At 35.2% G+C, this 21,016-nt stretch overlaps 1 protein-coding gene across 3 annotated transcripts in view; it reads right to left on the bottom strand.

Annotated features, from left to right (window-relative positions):
* LOC106870769 (ubiquitin carboxyl-terminal hydrolase 44-like) overlaps positions 1 to 21,016 on the bottom strand; it is a 123,482-nt gene that overhangs the window by 34,269 nt on the left and 68,197 nt on the right. For all 3 annotated transcript variants that reach the window (XM_089340679.1, XM_089340678.1, XM_089340680.1), the window contains 5 exons: positions 15,965 to 16,034; positions 14,277 to 14,410; positions 8,334 to 8,499; positions 6,904 to 7,034; positions 3,564 to 3,713 (listed from right to left, as the gene is read on the bottom strand). In XM_089340679.1, coding sequence (XP_089196805.1) covers positions 3,564 to 3,713; positions 6,904 to 7,034; positions 8,334 to 8,499; positions 14,277 to 14,410; positions 15,965 to 16,034 — 651 coding nt within the window. The remainder of the gene's footprint in view (positions 1 to 3,563; positions 3,714 to 6,903; positions 7,035 to 8,333; positions 8,500 to 14,276; positions 14,411 to 15,964; positions 16,035 to 21,016) is intronic.

The following is a 21,016-nucleotide window of genomic DNA, read 5'->3' as shown; positions in this document are numbered from 1 at the left end:
CTGTAGTCTTTGTGAGCTGGTAGGGAGGCATTCAACTTCCAGTAACCAGGTCCCTGTCTACGGGTCCTATCTAAGTGACTGAGCATATCACAAATTTGTGATCTGTGTAGCCGACCAATTTAAATTGCAGACAACCTATGCTATTCCTATCCTCTGACCTAACAAATACTCTATCTAAATATGATCTGGATAACCCACTGGCTCCAGGTCCACACTGGCACATCAGGGAAATCCAGCCAGTTCTTGTCAGAAAACTGGAAAGTCCTGAGCAGGTTTCCGAGGTTTTTACACCCACTTTTGCTATGTATTAAACCCACACAGTCCTTCCATGTGTCCAAAATACTATTCCAGTACCCCACTAGTACTAAAGTGTGAGACGTTCCCAAGAATGTTTCTAGACACCTGAAGAAATCTGGCCTTCCTGCCCCTGTTGGGGCATAAAGCTCCATCAATCTAAAGGCACCACCTTCACTGCCATTCATGTCCAGAACCACCACCCTACTATCTGAGTCCAGGAAGATAGCCTGTACTTGGAAAAGTAGGATTTCCAGAGTAGCACTGCTACACTGCCACCCACTCCCAATAGACCACAAGATGAAAATACCTCATAGTCCTCAAAAATGAATGTTAGAGCATGTTTTCTGGAGATTTTGTTTCACTAATGGCAGCCACATCCAAATCAAGCGACCTGAGATCATTGAGCAAGTGACCTTACTTTCAAGCTGATTCCAGACCCCACTTCTCAGCACAGGCATGCTACTTGGAGAAAGAAAAAGAGGAGGTTACTCGGCTTGATTTTTGAGAAGCCTGGAAGTACTTGGCCTCTCTACTGATGAAAATTTTTAAAAGGCCCTTCCAACAGCCTTTCATCAACTGATTTTTAAAAAATCCCCTCACTAGCTCAGAATTTTCCTCTTATTGTATTATAAATGTCTGATGACGTTTTAATTAAAAGTCTGTCTTTGTTTGTAATGTTGCAGCAGTGGGACTTTTATAGATCCACATATGTGGTATCTTGTCTTTCTATACTCCATGAACACTAACAGGTGAGTACCATCCAGGAGATCAATTAGATTGGACAGCTGGTCGATATGGTCCGGCTTGCATTGCAGTTTTGCATAGGTAGTTTCTTGACCTCCAATATTGTGACTTCATCTTCTGAACCTGCCAAGATGGTCACCACTAACCAGATAATGGTTAGCACCCTAATCTTGGCAAGGCGTTAGCTGTGATAGCTGGAGACGTCATTGATATCCTTATATTTAATTTTTTCATCATTTTCAATTTTTCTAACAAGGAGGATGTTCGTTTGTCAAACATTATGATGGCTTCTTTATCAGCCATCTTTAGATAAGTACAGAAAATTGCAAAATATTTGCTTTTGCCGAAAGTAGTTAAAATTCAAAAATTATTGATGTGCATCCCCTATTTTGCAGGGGGTGTTTCTACACAAAAATACTATCTGCGCAGTCCTGACAATCACAGAAATGCAATGGTAAAAATAAAAATGTAAACATGGAGCCTTAGAAGGCTGAAAAGATTTCAAATACTTTTTCAACTTATGGAGCACCAAATTTCCATGACAATAATAATAATAATAATAATAATAATAATAATAAATAATAATGCCTAATGCAATCTTAACTGATTGGAAATGTTATCATGTACCCGTTTTGCCTAGGTATAAAAGATGAGCTTACAGCAAATATTCTGCTCAATATCACAGATCTGCTTGTCAGTTGTTTGACCATAAATATTGAGTATGTCTCTTAATGGCTGATGATATATGTGCATCTCTGATCATGAGCAGAAGTAGTGAGGGAGTATCATAGCCACATGTTGAGAGGAATTCTTTGAGGTTTGAATAATTCACCTCTGGAAAAATGGGTGTTTTGTTTAACATCCTTAAACAACCCTTATCCAGTGACCTTTTGAGCAGGATGAGCTACCTGACCTGAATAAAATTCTAACTAGAACCCACCAGCAAGGTCATGCATTGTCATGCACATATGCTTGTGTGCCCTTACCAGACAGGTAGTCATGATGGGTATATTGAGCTTCGTATATCTGTACCCCAGTGTCACTTTGGTGACATGTGCTGCTCTCTCACTCAATAATAATTATAATAATAATAATCCTTTCTACTAAAGACACAAGGCCTGAAATTTGGTGGGGAGAGGACTAGTCGATTACATTGACCCGCGTTTCACTGGTACTTAATCTATCAACCCCAAAAGGGTGAAAGGCAAAGTTGACCTTGGCAGAATTTGAACTCAGAACATAAAGATGGACAAAATGCCACTAAGCATTCTGCCCAGCATGCTAACGATTCTGCCAGCTTGCTGCCTTAATAATAATCTTTTCTACTATAGACGCAAGGCCTGGATTTTGTGGGGAGGAACTCAGAACATAGCAACGGGTGAAATGCTGCTAAGCATTTCGTCCAGTATGCTAACAATTCTGCCACCTCACCGCCTTATATAACAACAATATTAATAATGAGGTTGAATACTGTGTCACCTCCTCATGAGTCTGTGAGTTCTGTAACTCACTTAAGACTCCCCACCTTGTATACAAATATACAAATTCCCTGTTATAAGGTGGTCTAAATTAAAACCTTTCAAAATTTTGTGCTAATTTATGTTCCAAACACCAGCTTGGGATAACAACAAAGTTACTTTTCTAAATTTGAGTCAAATGCAGAGTATTTCAAGAGAAATACGGTAACAAAAAGGTTAAATTTTGTATGACTCCATCAGTCCATGTATCCAGTAACTCACCTGAGGCTGCCATCAAAATTTTATCCCTTTTTTTTTTTGTCGTTTACTTGTTTTAGTCATTGGACTGCAGCTATGCTGAAGCACCATCTTGAAGGGTCTTCAGCAAAACAAATTGACCCTGGAAATTTTTTTTAAAGCCTGGTACTTATTCTATTGGTTTATTTTGCTGGACCACTAAGTTACAAGGATGTAACCAAACCAACACTGATTGTCAAGCGGTGGTAGAGGTCAAACAAAAACACAACACAGAAACACATGTGCACAAAGATACACACCTACAAGCTTCTTTCCACCTACCAAATCCACTCACAAGGTTTGGACGGCCTTGGGCTACAGTAGAAGATACTTCCTAAAGGTGATATGCAGTGGAATTGAACTTGAAACTATGTGGTTGGTAAGCCAACTTCTGACAAGATTATTTTACTAAATTCTTCATTATTTCTAAAATTAATTGAAATAAAGGTAGTATAGGGGGTGGGCCAAAAGTCATGTGCCAAAACATTTGGCATTTTTTTATATCACATTTATGTTGTTCAAGTATGTGTGTATTCATCATCATTTTATTTTATTCAGTTTTAGAAAAAGTGAAGCATGTCTGACAATTCTGGAGCATATAGAACTTATTTTGTGTGTGACCTTTGGCCCATCCTGCATTTCAACAAAAATATGGTAACAAGAGGGTTAAAAGGGAAGGTGTGTACAACAGATCCAGGGTTAATTGCTAATTGGAGCTCATAGATGTAAACAGTAGTTAAAATAAATTGGAAATAACAATTGCACTACCTCAAAAACTCTTGTGCGTCTTGTTGTGAATAACCTTGGAAAGCTGGAATATAATCCCAGACAGCTTGGAGTAAAGCATTTGGGCTGACAACGGATGACTGGCCAGACCAGAGAGCTTGGAATAGAGACCGTAGTTCTTCACAAAGGGAGCTGAAATGAATGTTTAATACAATAGTGAATCAGGTTTAGAATACAAGTCAATGCTTAATTGTTTAATAGTAACAGAGGCAATGAGGAAGACAACAGTAGCAATAACAACATCAACATCTTGATTTAACATTCACTTTTCCATGCTTGCATGGGCTGTTCAGAATTTATTGAGATATGATTTTCTACAACCATATGCTCTTCCTGTGGCCAAAATCCTCACCTGTTTCCAACTAAAGTAATATTACATGGAAAAATGTGAGCAAGGGAAATAATATTCTTAAGCATGTGAACATGGAAAAGTAAAGGACAAGTTATTACACATGGAAAAGTCCAGGAGAAGTTATTACATCTGGTAAAGTAGAGAACAAGAAAATTTTCACTTAAAATATTGCAGCTAAGAAAATTTAAAATACAATATTTAGAAAATATTAGCTTATATTAAAATTAAAAATTTTATTACAAGCTATTACTTCTATTTGTTATTACTTGTTACTTCTATTAAAATTTAAAAAATAACTCAAAATATTTTTTGCACTTTAAAAAAATCAATTTTTAAAATTATTAATTAATAATTAGAAAATAGGTTATAAAAAATAATAGCAGTACATAATTAGTCAGTACAATAAATAGGATAATACAAAAATTAGTTATATATTACAGTAAAATCTACCTATAACAACAAATTCACAGTAAAATGTGCTTGAGTTATTGCCTAAGTTATGGTCAAGTCTTCACATTTTTAGTCTTGACCCAATGCCTATTTTTTACATAATGAATTTGCCTACCAGATATATTATTCTACTTTGCATAAAACATTTTTTAAGTATTCTAGTGTGTCAATATTTTACCAAAATGACGATACCTTTTTTTTTATTATAATGTTACTTTGTAAGTAGAAATCACATGATTTTTAATATTCAAATTTTATCCTTAGCTGCAATATTTTAAGTAAAAATGTTCTTGTTCTGTACTCTACCAGATGTAATAAGTTATCCTGAACTTTTCCAAGTGTAATAACTTGTCCTTTACTTTTCCAGGTTTATAAGTTTAAGAATATTATCTCTCTTGCTGGCATTTTCCCATGTAATCCATGTTTTTTTCAGGCTATGCTATTATGCTAATTAATAATATGTCAATTGATTTTTTCTTGAGCATGTTTCCTTTTCTTCATCATCCAATTGATTACCCCCTCCCCTTATTATCATTATCCTTTTTATTAATCCAAGGCTCTGGATTCAATTCTACCCCACCAATAATGAGTAACATTAAAATTAAAGCATGCAAGCGATATTTATTATTAAAAAATCGAGTGTTTGTTTTATGTTAATATATAATAATTATATTGAAACAAATTACAACAAAAAAAAACATGCAAAAAAAAATATGTAATAATTTATCTGAAAAATATATCCTTAATTAATTAAAATTAATTAAGAAACTAATTGTAATATAAAGAATATTTTCAAGATAAAAAACCTTTTATAAATTGCAGAAGAAATTGTATTATGACCTATATAGTAACAAGCCTAGTAAGAAGAGTGAAAAATAGAGCAATTAACAGGCAACTGATTAAAATATGAATGTAGATTAATTGTCAATTCAAATTATGAATGTGAAAGATTTATGAGTGTGCAAATTTTATTTTTTAATTGAAATACAAAAACAATAAAAAAAATATTTAATTTAATGAGACGAAAACTATGAAATTCCTCATGGTGCCATTGATAATCTTCTCCTTACTTTAATGATACCAGTGACATATGTGAAAAGTCCCCTTATAGAACTAAATCCATGAAACGTATAGAAATATATTATCACCCTTAAATTTGAGAAACAAATACTCATAACATTTTTCTTTTAGAACTTCATTGCATGAGATTCATGCCATGAAATTCCTCAAATTGAGTTCTATCATTTAAGCTTAATTAAAATATAGTTTGTTTTTAAAATACAAAAAGTTAATTATACTTAAATCCAATTTTTTGCCTTACTTATATTTTTTCATGATATTTTACCTCACAACTTTTTTGATACAAATTTTTGTTGTATGCGACCAAAACTATGAAATTCTTTATGTTTTCTTCTATTATTGGAGCTAAGATAAATATATTTTGCTTTTAAAATAAAAAAGTTATTCAGATCTAAACTTGATTGGTGGCGTTACTTACTCTCCTATAATGTTGCTACAAATTTTGATGTAAACTTTTTTCTACTGGATCAAATCTCAATTTTTTAAATGCCAAACTGTAGCTAGGGACCAGTCCTTTTTAAAAATGTCAATGGTTTTCCAATTGGTTAAGAACTGAATTAATGACAGGCTCTGATAAATGCTGTGTGTGAGTAAATTGCAGCCTTAAAAAATATTATTCAGCTACTACCATAGTTGAATGATATCCTTATGATCAGATATGACCACCATCATCATCATCCATTTTCCATGCTGGCATGGAATAACTGTTTTCCACACTGGCATGGGTTGGAGAGTTTGACTGGAGCTGGTAAGGCAGGTGGCCACACCAAGCTCCATTGCCTGTTTTGGCATGGTATCTACAGCTGGATGCCTTTCCTAATACCAACCACTTTACAGAGTGTACTGGGTGCATTTTATGTGGCACCAACAGCAGCAGTTTTCACAGAAGATTGCAAATGAATGACACCACATGTATAACTGCGACACTTGTTTACAACTATCATGTGATACCAAGACAAGGAAATATGAAAATACACACACTCACACATATACTTGCAGACACACACACACACACAAATATATATATATATATGTATATATATATATATGTATATATATATATATATATATATATATATATATATATATATATATATATGACAGGCTTCTTTCAGATTCTGTCTACCAAAACTCACAAGACTTTGGTTAGTCTGGGACTCTCATAGCGGATATTTGCCAAAGGTACCACAGAGTGGGATTGAAATTATGTGGTTGGGAAGCAAACTTCTAAACCACACTGCCATGCCTGTGGTTGAATACAATACAGAATTCCGATAAGAGACTAACTAACAATGTCATTTTGTAAACTAATATTTAAATAAGATCTAATTGATAACAATATGATGTTAGTAATTAGCCCTTACTAAATATCAGCCAAAACAGATGGAAGGAGAATATGGAGAATAGAAATAAAAAGGGAATTAATAAGACTCAACTTACACCGATTTCTCCCATTTGGCCAGCTTGTGATGGCTTGAGGAGGGTGAAAGAGACAGTAATCTGGGAGGTAATGGTTTCTGTTGAGTAGCACCACCATTCAAGCCACCTTTCAGTGGACATTTACGCAGCAGCTAACAACAAATGAAGAAATAATGGGGGAAAAAAAAAAAAAAAAAAAATGAATTGAATAAATAAAAACAGAAAATCATGAAATATATAAATAGATGTAATTTAATTCTATTCATTACCTTAATTAACAAACATTGTCTTTCTACATTCACAGGTGATTTTAACCCTTTGATACTTAACCACCCAAAACTTCCCCCGATTCTATGATACAAATTCTTCAATAAATATTTCATGTTGGTTTATGTTATAAATACTAGCTTAATAATAAAATTGTTTTCCTAAATTCTTATTCTCAAAATTAATTGAAACAAAGGCAGTGTATTTCAACAGAAATATTGTAATAAAAGGGTTAACTATTGTATGACTATATCAGTCTATGCATTCTATAACTCAAGTGAAACTATCTTCTGGTTCTGAGATACACACTTTCTGTTTTACTGTGGTCTAAAAAGCTTCCATCAACAATTCATGTTAATTTATGCTTCAATCACCAGTTTAATAATGACAAAGTTGTGTTTTAGTGAAATTTTGTTTCAAAATTAATTGAAATGTTTTTCAACAGAAATCTGGTAACTGAAGGTTAAGGCATGACTGTACGACTAAGGAGGTTGCTTTGTGACCATGTAGTTTTGGGTTCACTCCCACTGCATGGCATTTTTGGTTAGTAACATCTATGGCCCTCACACAACCAACACTTTCAAAGACCTCTGGAATAAAGAAATCTCTTACCTGAAAAACCAATGAAGGGCTTGCAACAGGAAGAGCATCTAGCCATAATACAAATGATGGTTCAAGTGAAATATCAATGACATAAACGTCTCACTGTCTCAGAGGGCTTTCAAAGACTGTGGGCACTTCCCCTCTTTTTCCAGCAATCCCTAACCCTAATCTTCATATACTAATGAAAACCCATTCTGCATCTTTATTTGTTTCACTCACCAATTGCAACTTAACTCTTGCCTATCCAAAGTATTTTCATAAGTTTGTCCTCAAATTCCCTGCTTTTAGTTGGCCCTTGTAGACATACGTTCCAAGTAATACAAAGTTTTCCTTTTGTAAGTCCCAAGTTATTCTAGTGGTTTGGGGGGGGGTCATATATGATGCATGGATGTTAGGGAAATATGTCCTGGGTAACACATGTGGTACACAGGACAAGCAAAGGGTTAACCAAGTGTCCACACAGTTAAGACAGCGTCCACTTCAAATATATTGGCATGCAACTAGTACTCAAAAGTGCTAGTCACATGCAAGAGTAGTGTACAACAACAACAACAACAACAACAATAGTTACAAGAACTTACCTGCAAGCTCTCAGTATTCCGGTTTCGAGAGTTGTTTGTGCTGTTACAGCTTTGACCAATGTTTGTGGTGATCTGGTTGTGAGGGCATGAGTGACAACATGAGTGGACAGAGGTCAGTGACCTAATGGGCATACTCACAAAAAAGTGACGAAACTTGTCCAGATGCCTGAATGTCAAAACAGAAATAATAATAATAATGGTTTCAAATTTTGGGACAAGGCCAGTAATATCAGGGGAGGGAGCAAGTCAATTACATTGATCCCAGTGTTCAACTGGTTTTATTGAGCTTGAAAGGATGAAAGGCAATGTTGGCTTTGGCAGAATTTGAACTCGGAACATAAGGACAGATGAAATGTAGCTAAACATGTTGTCCAGCATGCTATCAATTCTGCTAGCTCACCACCTTTATAATAATAATAGTAATCTTTTCTACTAAAGGTACAAGGCCTGAAATTTTAAAGTTAAGTGCTCATTAAAGTTCAATAAAATTAATTTAGAAGTAATTATAAAATATAATTCTTCAAGGCAAAGATTACAAGTAGAATTACCAATATTATACAATGGTGCATAAATAATAACAGACCCCTTTAAATCATATTTAATATTCTTATCCTTTAGATTCCAAATGCATTTACTAAGATTAGTAGAATTACATTTTCTTCTATATTTAGAGGAATTAGAATGATTATAAAATCTATATTTCCAACTAGTAGAAGAACCAATATACCAGTATTTATGATGTCTAGTTATTACTTCACACTGATATACTAAATTCTTCTTTAAGCACTGATTGCCGAAAGGGCATCGAGTTTGTTTACAGAATTACACATGAATTTGTTCACTTGTAAATTGCCCTCATAGTTATAAGAATTTCTACTAGCATCCATATGTAAAATAGGTGTTAAGATTGGATTATAATTACTATTATGAATAGAATTAATATTAATACAAGACTAACTATATTATCAGCATTTTGATCAATTATAGAATCTAAGCCTTGTTCCAAATGATTATCAATAATGTCCATTTCACTATACATCAGTTCTACAATTATTTATAGATTTAGAATTTAGATATCCTCTAATTCTCTGCTTATTTTGTGCTGCAATAATCTCAGTTAAATTTCTAGGGGGTCAATATGAAAACATAACACTATGTCAATTAAATAATTTCCCATATTTACATGAAGGTGGGAAATATCTATCTAGTGCTGCAAAGAATTTATTAGAAGCTATTGAATATGAAAATGGAGCATTATACCATATAACATGTGTTGATCTATTCTTTTCTATAAACTTTTTTGTCACTATTATTAAAATTGAGTTTTTTCCTATTATAATTTTTATTCATAAATTTGTAGTTGTTATTATTATTAGTCAAGACGAAGAGCGCAATTCGATTGTAATAGATATTTTATTGGTTGAACGATATTTCAACAGTTACTCTGTCTTTGTCAAGTTCAAAATAAGTGATAAAAATTCAAAATTATAGAAACTTAAATGTAAAGTATGAACGAGAGCAACCAGGCGAAAAGAAAAAGACAGAAAAAAGAAGAATATTTAATCAAACAGTTTTGTATAAATTTGATGATATTCTAGTGTCATCTTATTAATTCCTCCGGGGCGTGATGTTAATAACCCGCAAACATATTTCTCCTCATACATTCTGAGAAATGAAAGTGAAGCAGATTCAGAATATTTTCTGAGAATATGCACTTTCAAGTCTTCTTCAAAATTGCAGCCGTTTGAAACGAAATGTTCAACAAGTTCTGTCAAACTACTGTTATTGTGCCTGACGTCGAATCTGTGCCCATTAAACTTTTTGTTTAATTGTTTTGTTGTACAATTCAGTTTACTCATGTTGTTGCACAATGAACAGGGCTTACCACTCTTGCGGCTGTTTTTCAAGATACAGTGTGCAGATATTCCAATGTTCGTTTTCTTGGAGTCAGAAATAGAGATCAATAATTCCCTTATATTCTTATTGTGTCTAAAGGTTACAATAGGCGGCTGAGGAAATATCTGTTTGAGAGGATATTTTGTGGCCACATGCTGGTAACTTTCATGCAACATTTTTGAAATGCCAGCGAAATTTCAGTGCCAGTTAATCACTAAAGGAATTCTGTCAGCTATTGTATTGTTTGCAAACAATACAGTGGCTGACAAAGTTTCTTTAGTGATTAACTAGCACCAAAATTTCGCTGGCATTTCAAAAGTGTTGCATGAAAGTTACCAGCATGTGGCCACAAAATATCCTTGTTTCAAACAGATATTTCCTCAACTGCCTATTGTAGCCTTTAGAAACAATAAGAATATAAGGGAATTATTGACCTCTATTTCTAACTCAAAAATATAAGGACACAGATTGTGTCGTATAGCCAGATGGAGACGATGTCTCCTGGGGCTAAATTACAGTAACATTCGTCCTAAGCCAGGACTGCCATGTTATGTTGGCAAACAATCTTTACTTCACAATAACAGTAGTTCGACAGAACTTGCTGAACGGCTGCAATTTTGAAGAAGACTTGAAAGTGCATATTCTCAATCTGCTTAGCTTTCACTTCTCAGAATGCATGAGCAGAAATATATTTGTGGGTTACTAACATCACGCCCTGGAGGAATGAATAAAATGACAGGAGAATATCATCAAATTTATACAAAACTGTCTGATTAAATATTCTTCTTCTCTTTTTTCTTTCTTCTTTTTTTATTGTCTTTTTTCTGTCATTTTCTTTTCGCCTGTTATAAAATTGAAACTTAAAAACTGATGATGTCATTCCATCAATGTGTGGATGCTGATTACTCTCATTCATACTTTACATTTAAATTTCTATAATTTTGAATTTTTATCACTTCTTATTTTGAACTTGACAAAGACACTTACTGTTGAAATATCGTTCAACCAATAAAATATCTATTACAATCAAATTGCGCTCTTCACCTTAAATGTTTACCTTTGTGAAGTGTTATGTCAATCCTTTTTAAAATATTATTATTACTTTTTCAACCTTTCTACGATCCTATCATTTTCTAGATCTTATTATTATGATGACTCTGGATATAGTAAACCTTATCTTTATATCCAGCTTCCAATAATGCATGGTTATAATATATTTGATTTTGCTTAAATATATCTTCATTAGCCAAAAGCCTCGAAATACAAATAGTTATATTCTTAACTATTGAATTTACTATGCTTCTTGGATGATTAGAGCTATTTATATATCTTAAGCATTTATTTGGCTTATGATAAGGTCAGTATAATTTATTATGTAAATCAAGAGTAATATCCAGAAAATTAACCCTATTATATTCATTTTCTATAGTAATAGAAAGACCAAGATGCTGAAAGAATTTTTCTATACCTTTTTAAATTAACCATATTTATTTTAGAGTGAAAAGAGCATCGTCTCTATATAATCCACCTCCTAATTCAGGAAATTCATTATGTACACAATAAAGAATATAAAGACCAGCTAAATCAGTAACTTGTACCAAATCACTTGATCTCATTGTAATATGGAAAAAAATCAGGTCTACCAGTTCTAGTTCAATATTTACCATCAAATTCAATAATGGTTTTTCTAGCCTCTAGAATTATATCAGCCTCACTTCTAGATAAATCCGAATTTATCATAGCAAAAAGTAAAGGTTTATTCAGTAGGATAGGGTTGATAGATGAGTAATAATTAGAATTATCCAACTGAATAAACTTAGTATTTTTATTTTATGTAGATTTCAAATTGTCAAAAAGTATGGAATCAGTAGGGTATTTTTCATATTTTATTTTGATAAACTAAATTAAGTTATTCAATGGCTTTGCTCTTGGTTGAATGAATGTCTAAAGTTAAATTTGGTCTGGTGTTTCTTTTTGTTAGTGTTTTTTAACAGCTAAAATTTTTAAAGATGTTCAGTTAGAATTTCACTAATATGGACTACCCTGATAATGTTGCGTTGACATAAATTTTTGTACATATCATTATTAATCTTAATAATAATATATATGTATACCATCAACATCATTTAACGTCCATTTTGTATGCTGGCATGGATTGGACAGTTAAGACTGGGGACTGGCAAGCCAGGAGGCCACACCAGACTCCAATCTGATCTGACAGTGTTTCTACAGCTGGATGCCCTTCCTAACGCCAACCAGTCTGAGAGTGTAGTGAGTTCTTTTTACATGCCACTGGCATGGAAGCCAGTCAGGCAGCACTGGCCACATTCGGATGGTGCTTTTAACATGCTACCGGCACAGGAGGGTTAATGGAGGGTTAGGGATCGATCATGTTTGGATGGTGCTTTTTATGTGCCACCGGCACAGGGAACTAGTCAGGCGATGTGTGTGTATATGAATATATATATATATATACATACACACATACAAACACACACACACACACATATATATACACACAAGAAATTTTTTAAAGTTTATAGCAAGTTTTATTGCTTGTTTCTCAATTACATCCCTGAAGTTCCAAGTACCCTATATTGAAAAAAACTGACCATCCCTGCCCCCAAATAGAAATTTACCATAATGTCTGTTATATTTGAACTATACCTTAGTTTCTAGATGAGTTGTTGACAACATTTGCCAACTCTATGCTCTTGAAATATTTTTAGGTTAATATTCCTAAACTAGACCAGGGATTAAACATGAAGCCTTTATGACACCAACTGAAACTGATATGCTTCTCAATACTGCTGTCCAGGGAGACAACTGTGTTGCAGTTTTAAATACCAACTCACCTGACACTGTCGTTTGGTTCTTGAGATACAAATGACTTGTTTTAAAATGATATTAATTAAAACCTTTTCCCATCAAAATTTCAAGTTAATTTATGTTTTAAACACCAGCTTAATGATGATAACAAGGGTATTTTACTGAACTTTCACTTATTTCCAAAATGCATTGAAATAGAAGCAGTGTATTTCAGCAGATATGTGGGAGAAAAAGATTAAAGAAGGTACCCAAGTCTTTGTTATCATATACATCATTTTAACACCCACTTTTCCATGCTTGCATGCGTTAGATAGAAATGATAAGATGATTTGAAGGAGATTTAACCCTTTAGCATTCAGATTACTCTGTCAAATATAATGCTTATTTATTCCCAATATTTTGAATTAATCATGAATTATCCTGAAACTTCAAAATTTTGATAATGTAATAGTTTATTTTTAGAATGACATTGTAGGGTAGGTGTGAGATGCCTGATCTGGCCAGTTTGAACATAAAACAAGTAGAAAATATTGGCCGGATATGGCTGGTTTAAATGCTAAAGGGTTAATGCTTTCATTACTATATTTCTGGTGCAATATACTGCCTTTGTTTCAATTAAAATTTAAAATTATGAAGAATTTAGTAAAATAACTTTGTTGTTATTATTAAGCTGATATTTAGAACATACATTAACACAAAATTTTGATGGAAGGTTTTAAATTAGATACTTTAAATCAGAAAGTTCATATCATAGAACCAAGATGATCTCAGGTGAGTTACAGAACACAATATTTAACCCTATTTCTTTTGAAGTGCACTAACAGTAATACTATATTTCTGTTGAATTACACTGCTTTTGTTTCAATTAATTTTCAATGTGATGAAGAACTTAGTATAAAAATTTTGTCATTATCAAAGCTAGTATTTAAAACATAAATTAACTTGATCACTTTAAAACACGAAATTTGATCAGAGAACCATGAGCAGTCTTGAGTGAATTACAAAACATAGGCTGATCGAGCCACACAATATCTAACTGTTTTGTTTTTTTTCCCTAAAAAGTTGGATGGAACATAAACACAATGTCATTGGTTTGGCTGTGGCAATGTCTTCTTAGATTATTGAAAAATCAACATTTAGGGACGGGAACATCACTATCATCACAAGCATCAAGGGTTCAATATCATTTGTATATTAACAGAAAATGGTGTAACTTACCCCAAAACCTGAAGAATAGAATTCATGTAACACGTATTTCCAAGGTTCCTCAGACCAACTACTCCAGGGATCAGTGCCTTCTCTGTAGAAAACTTGGATTTATTTACCAATATTTCTACATTGTCTACTTCATCCTGAAATACAGAAAAAGATTTAGATATCAATGAAAATGTGATCCACAGTTGTACCACCTAAGCTGCTGGGCCACAAATGTGCCATATAAGTTGGTTGTTCACATCAGTTCCACTTAAGCTGGTGATCCACAGCTGTGCCACATAAGCTAATGATCCACAGCTGTGCCACATAAGCTGGTGATCCACAGCTGTGCCACATAAGCTGGTGATCCACAGCTGTGCCACATAAGCTGGTGATCCACAGTTGTGCCACATAAGCTAATGATCCACAGCTGTGCCACATAAGCTGGTGATACCCAAATTTTCTACATAAGCTGGTGATCCACTGTTGTGCCATCTAAGCTAGGCATCCACAGTTGTGCCACACTAGCTGCAATCAACAGCTGTATCACTCGCAGGTGACCCACAGTTGTGCCACCTAAGCTGGGGATCCACAGCTGTATCACCCAAGCCAGTGGTTCACAGTTATGTTATCTAAGCTGGTGATCTACAGTGGTGTCACACTTACTATTGATTTACAATGAACAAACATCTCTAACTCATGCCAAGATCAAAACAGGGCCAACATAAAACAAAGTTCATAAAAATTTCTACATCACACAAATTAACTCTTTCACTGTGAATTTAAATTTCATGATTATTCCAGTCATGGTTAAATATCTATCAAAAACAGAATTGATACTTTCTGCAAGTGACATTGCCTCAATAAACTTGACATATCTCAACAGAAAATAGTTTCAAACATGACATTACAGATAAGTGTACAAAACTGCTTTCTGCAGTTAAGGGTAATGAAATCTTTAATGGATCTATCTGATTTCTGCAGTAAAAGCATTAATACTAATCTCTAGCGCTTCCTATATACAATGAAGGGTAAGGAAATTTTGAGTGAATATATCTGATTTCTGCAGTAAAAGAGTTAAACATCATTTTGATGTCATCAATGATTCAACAAACCCTTAAAATCATATGGAATCAAACAATATACCATCATTATTTAACATCCAGTTTTCCATGCTTGCATGGATCAGACTGAATTTAGCAAGGCTGATTTTCTATGGCTGGATGCCCTTCTTGTTTCCAAGTAAGGTGATAATTCCTCATATCCCAAACATGTTTACATAGAAGATTGAAAATTGTTGGTTTGACGGTGTCACACATTCACAACTGTTTACATGATGCCAAGACACAAACACATGCATATACACATACACACATCCAGATGTATGCACGCATGTGAGCACACACACACAATTTGGTAGCTTCCAATTACCAAAGAGGTTATTAGTAGAACACTCTTGTCCAAGATGCCATACAGTGGAAATGAACCAGAAACCATGTGGCTGGAAAGTAAACTTCTTAACCACACAGCCATGCATAAACACAAACTAGTAACTAGGATTGGCATGTATAGTTGTGTTAGGAAGGAAATGCTCTCTAAGTTCAATTACTGAAGCAGTGCCCCAGTATGACCACAGTTCAAAATTGACTGAAATCAGTGAAAAAATAAACAAAAGTAAATGAAAAAAAGACAAAAAATATAGAATACTATACCTTGACATTCAACCGTACTTCCTGGACCACAGATCTCCATGCTTGGAATATCTTACAAAGAAACATGTGCCTGGAATTTAGATTTAAAAAATATTCAGTAAAAAACAATACCAAAATAAAACAAAATTAAAAATCATAATGTATAACCATGTCTAGGATATGAGGAATTATCACCTTGGAAACAGGAAGGGCATCCAACCACAGAAAATCATAAGGTGCTGACCTATGACTACTGAACCCGTCCCCTTCCATATTATAAGCAGAGATTCCAGAGGGAGGGCGGAAGTAACTGGCAGTGCAAAGGAGGTGTTGAGGGGCAGTAATGTGTCATTTCTCTGCCAAGCAATGGCACAGATAGAGGAGCAATGGGAAGAGGTAGTAAGGTGAATAAGATGTAGGCAATGCTTGATGGAACACAATGAGCTAGATTTAATGTAAGTCATGTCAATAACTGTCCTGCAAAATGACCAACCCCAATGTCTTCATCTTCCAGCAGCTGCACTTCAGATGTGTTTCACAATGCTGCATCAGGATTCCTTGTATGTGTTGCCCCATCACCACCACTGTCATTAGCTTTGGTAGATCCTCAATTGTTATGTTGTGTCTCTCTGTCAAGATCAACGTAGTTGAGTGGAACTCTATTAGGGAGTGGAAGTATCTAAAATATAACATCCAATATGACCTGCTGCTTAGCATGATAGCAATGGTCAGCAAAGACTAACCTGCACTGAATAAGAATAATAATGACAATGATTTCTTTTATTTTCCACCAGGGTGAAGGATGCAGGGGACAATAGAAGGACAGACATAAAGTGTGGGGGTTTACATAAAATGGAAAAAAAAAAGCATACATGGTATACATTAAAAGAAGGCAAGTATACATAATATACGGCAATAGAAGAAACAGAAAAAAAAAATATTAGTGATGGGGTCCTCCTGAAACAGGAGGACCTCTAGGGTTAATCAAGGAACCCCCACCATCCAAGATTATCCTGATCATACCAAGGATGAGTACCCTCTCCATATTCCTTTCTTCCAACTCACAGGTCTACACTGAAAGTGCTACCATCCACTCTTGCCATTTTCACAACTTTCACTCACCTATTCATAAATTCACTCAAGGACAGCACACCCCTCTCCACCCTCACTTTCCTTTTCAAGTGTAACTTGAAAAATATTTGATGAGGGCTTTACCAAAGAATGTTTCTGTCTTCATTCCTTTCAGCTTTGTCCACCAGACAACCTCTTTCGCAACAGCCACCAAAGGAAAACTGCCTTGCCAGCCCGCTTAAAGAAGAGCAGCGAGGCAATCATCGTTATGGACTCGACTGACAGATGGATCCATTCCACACGTGACAGCAGCTGTTCAACATAACTCCACAAGTCAGCCCAGACACTGAACAAGTGCATGCAAAACACTTTTGTTGCTCTGTAAGCACCTCAGAGAAGCCTGTCTGACAGCACATCCATGCCTGGAGATTTTATCTCAAACCAGTAGCGCCCCCACCGCTCCATGACACTGCCAGGCCAATGACACCTGGAATTTATCCATAACTGTCCCTGACCAAAAGTCCTCCGGAATAGACATGCCAGTTCGTCTTTGTCAACACCTAGGGTCTCCACGGGGACATCGTCGCACTTCCCTGCAACTAATCCTCTGTATATAGCTAAAGTGGAACATCCACTGATCCTATTGCCTGACTTGTAGAGGACAGTGAGTGCCTGACAACATTTTAAGTGCCACATGCCCAGTCTTGCCCTATCTTTTACCCAGGACTGCAGCTCCATCAAGGAGACTAGCTGTGGAAAGGCATGTCTCACAAATAGAACCCACACATGTTCACCTTCTAGAAATCATTGCAGCTGGTGCAACCTGAGTGTGTGTCTGAAATGCCAGCTGTTAAGTCATCTTCAGTCTGTCCTTTTTATGTCTGCTGACAGGTAGTCCCAAACCCTGGCTGTTTTCAAGTGTTGTTGATTGACAAGACCGAGAATATGGCCAGCCAACCAGAATTGGCATTCTGCTGCAATCTCTTGCAGTAGTCATGAACATTGCTCTTTCCAGAAACTGTTCATTTGTGACTTGATCCCAGGATCTTTCTGAGGCACCTTTGATGGAATACATTTTTCTATCCATCCTTACTGTGCTCTTCACAGACTCACTGGCATAGAGTGCATCAGACAGAAAGATGGAGGTGTATAGATAATAGTATTTCTCATGACATTCACTCACTTCAGTCCTATACAGCTTGGCATCGCACAATAGTTATAAATGATTGATACTGCCATACAAGTATTTCTGATATTCTGCAAAATGCAATTCTTTGCTGGGAAACAGGTGAAGGTTGGTAACAGGAATGGCATCCATCTATAAAAAATCAACCTGAATGAACTTTGTCCAACTCATGCAAGCATGGAAAAGTGGATGTTAAAATAATGACGATTTTTCAAATAATGCTATCATCTAAACAAACAAACATAAATACATATCTCATCTCCCCTCTCACTCTTATGAAATAACCTACTCTCTCCTCTTCTCTTGATCTATTGTTCATATTTCTCTTATATTCACATTCTTGTACTTTGAGGGTGTGCTCTAGCACTTCACATATTTATCTCTTCAATAAAAAGACACCTGTGCTTGTACCTCTATCATACTTCAGTCATTCAACACCTAGCATAGAGCCACCTCCCCCATGCTCAAATGCATTCCCACATAGTTGAGACAGCTTTTTCTTTTCTATTTTTGTCTTGCAAATTGCTTAGAGATCTTACTAGTACCAGTGGCATGAAAACAAAAATCACACAGTATACACTTGGCATTGAGAAGAGCATTCAGCCAAAGCTGATATTGGAGCTTGACGCAATCTTGCAGCTTGTCAGATCTTTGTCAAACTGTCCAAACCATGGCAATATGGAAAAGAGAGATTAAATGATGATTACACACACATACTCATTTTACTGAATACTTTGCCTTAACCCTTAGCATTCAAATTACTCTGTCAAGTGTAATGCTTATTTTTTCACATTGTATTGAATTAATCAAGCATTAACTAGCAGCATCAAAACCTCAATGATGTGATTGCTTATTTTTTAGAATGGCACTGTAGGGTAGGCATAAGAAGCTGGACCTGGCACGTTTGAACATAAAACAGGTAGAATATTTGGGCTGGATATGACTGGTTTAAATGCTAAAGGGTTAAACTATAATTCTCACATTTTTTTTAAAGCAGATATCTCCTTAAGTATCATTGTCATCATTGTTTTAATATCTACTTTTCAATGCTTGTATGGGTCAGATGGAATTTATCGAGGCAGATTTTCCACAGCCAGATGCTTTCATGTTGCCAAGCCGTACATGTTTCCAAGCAAGAAAATATTTCTCTATGGCCAGATATGGTTTTCATGGAAGACTAGAAACAAATGACACCACTTGACCAGTAGTGTCACTTGTTTATAATCGTCATGCAATGTCAAGACAGAAACACACACACACACGACGGTCTTCTTCCAGTTTGCCTTCTACAAAATCCACCCACATAACTTTGGGGGCTGGTCTGGAGCTACAGGAGAAGATACTTGCCCATGGTGCCATATATTGGGATTGAACCCAAAAGAATGTGGTTGGGAAATGGACTTCTTAACCACTCCTGTGTGTATGTGTATCTGTTTGTCATACTACTACTTCCTGCATGTATGTGTGTCTGTCTGTCTGTCATACTACTACTACTATCACCACATGTGTGAATGTTATATATGCATGTTATAATTGCTGAGTTTGTGTGTGTGTGTGTGTGTGTGTGTGTGTGTGTGTGCATGTGTGTGTATGTATACTCATTGTATATACAATAGTTGTATTATAGGTAAGCAATAATTTAGTTTGTTGTTAGTAAGAGAGGAAGGGCACACAGGAAGAATTCCTAAAACAGATATAAAAATGTATGAACTGAGCACTTAAGTAGACTGCTTTTAAAAACAATGAATAAGGCAGGGTGTGTTTTAAAATGTTACTGGCACTAAAGAGTTTGCTTCTCTAAACTAAAAGCTGTCTTTGTTCTTTGTGGACGTACTCTTAGTCGGTGGTTGGTCTGCAGTGTTTTTCTATGACTCAAGTAGCAAGTTCTTTATTCCACACAGATATGGAATATTGTACCATTTCTTTCAGAAACTTTGCTGTATCTAAATCTGTTGAGGTGTAAAGTTATAACAGAAATGAAGTTTCATCATCATCATTTAACATCCAGAGAAAGAAAGTGTTTGGTGAGAACTATGTGGAGAAAATAAGGGAAAGGAGGTTCTAGAGGGAAGGAGAAGGTAACTGGTAGTGCAAAGGAGTAATATGTGCAGTTTCTCTCCCAAGCGAGTACAGCTACCAAGTAGTGCCACAGATAGAGGAGCGATGGTAGAGCGTAGTTAGGTGAATAAGATGTAGGCAATACTTGATAGAACACAATGAGCTAGATTTAATGTAAACCATGCCAATAACTGTCCTGTAAAATGACCAGCCTCAATGTCAACATCATCTTCTTCATCCAGTAGCTGCACTTAAGATGTGTTCCTCAATGCTGCACCAGGAATCCCTGTGTCCCCCCCCCCCGCCACCACCATCATCATTAGCTTTGGTATATCCTCAATTGCTATGATGCGTCTCTCTGTCAACAACTTCAATGTAGTTGAGTGGTTTTCATCCTCTATTAGGGAGTGGACGTATCTAAAATATAACATCTGATACAGCCTGTTGTTTAGCATGATAGCAATAGCCAGCAAAGACTGACCCACACTGAATAATAATAATAATAATAATAATAATAATAATAATGGTTTCAAATTTTGGCACAGGACCAGCAATTTTAGGGGGAAGTATATCAATTACATGTTAAAAACATGGACTATGGTATGGTGCCATGTAAAAAGCATTGGTGCTGGTACCATGTAAGAAGCACTGGTGTTGATGCTATGTAAAAAGCACCAAGTACACTCTGTAAAATGATTGGTGTTAGGGAGGCATCCAACTGCAGAAACCAAACCAAAACACACTATGGAACCTGGTAC

The sequence above is a fragment of the Octopus bimaculoides genome, chromosome 23 (genome assembly GCF_046866305.1).
Source record: "Octopus bimaculoides isolate indiv1 chromosome 23, ASM4686630v1, whole genome shotgun sequence".
NCBI classification, from domain to species: Eukaryota; Metazoa; Mollusca; class Cephalopoda; order Octopoda; family Octopodidae; genus Octopus; species Octopus bimaculoides.
This window is presented reverse-complemented; position numbering and strand designations above follow the sequence as displayed.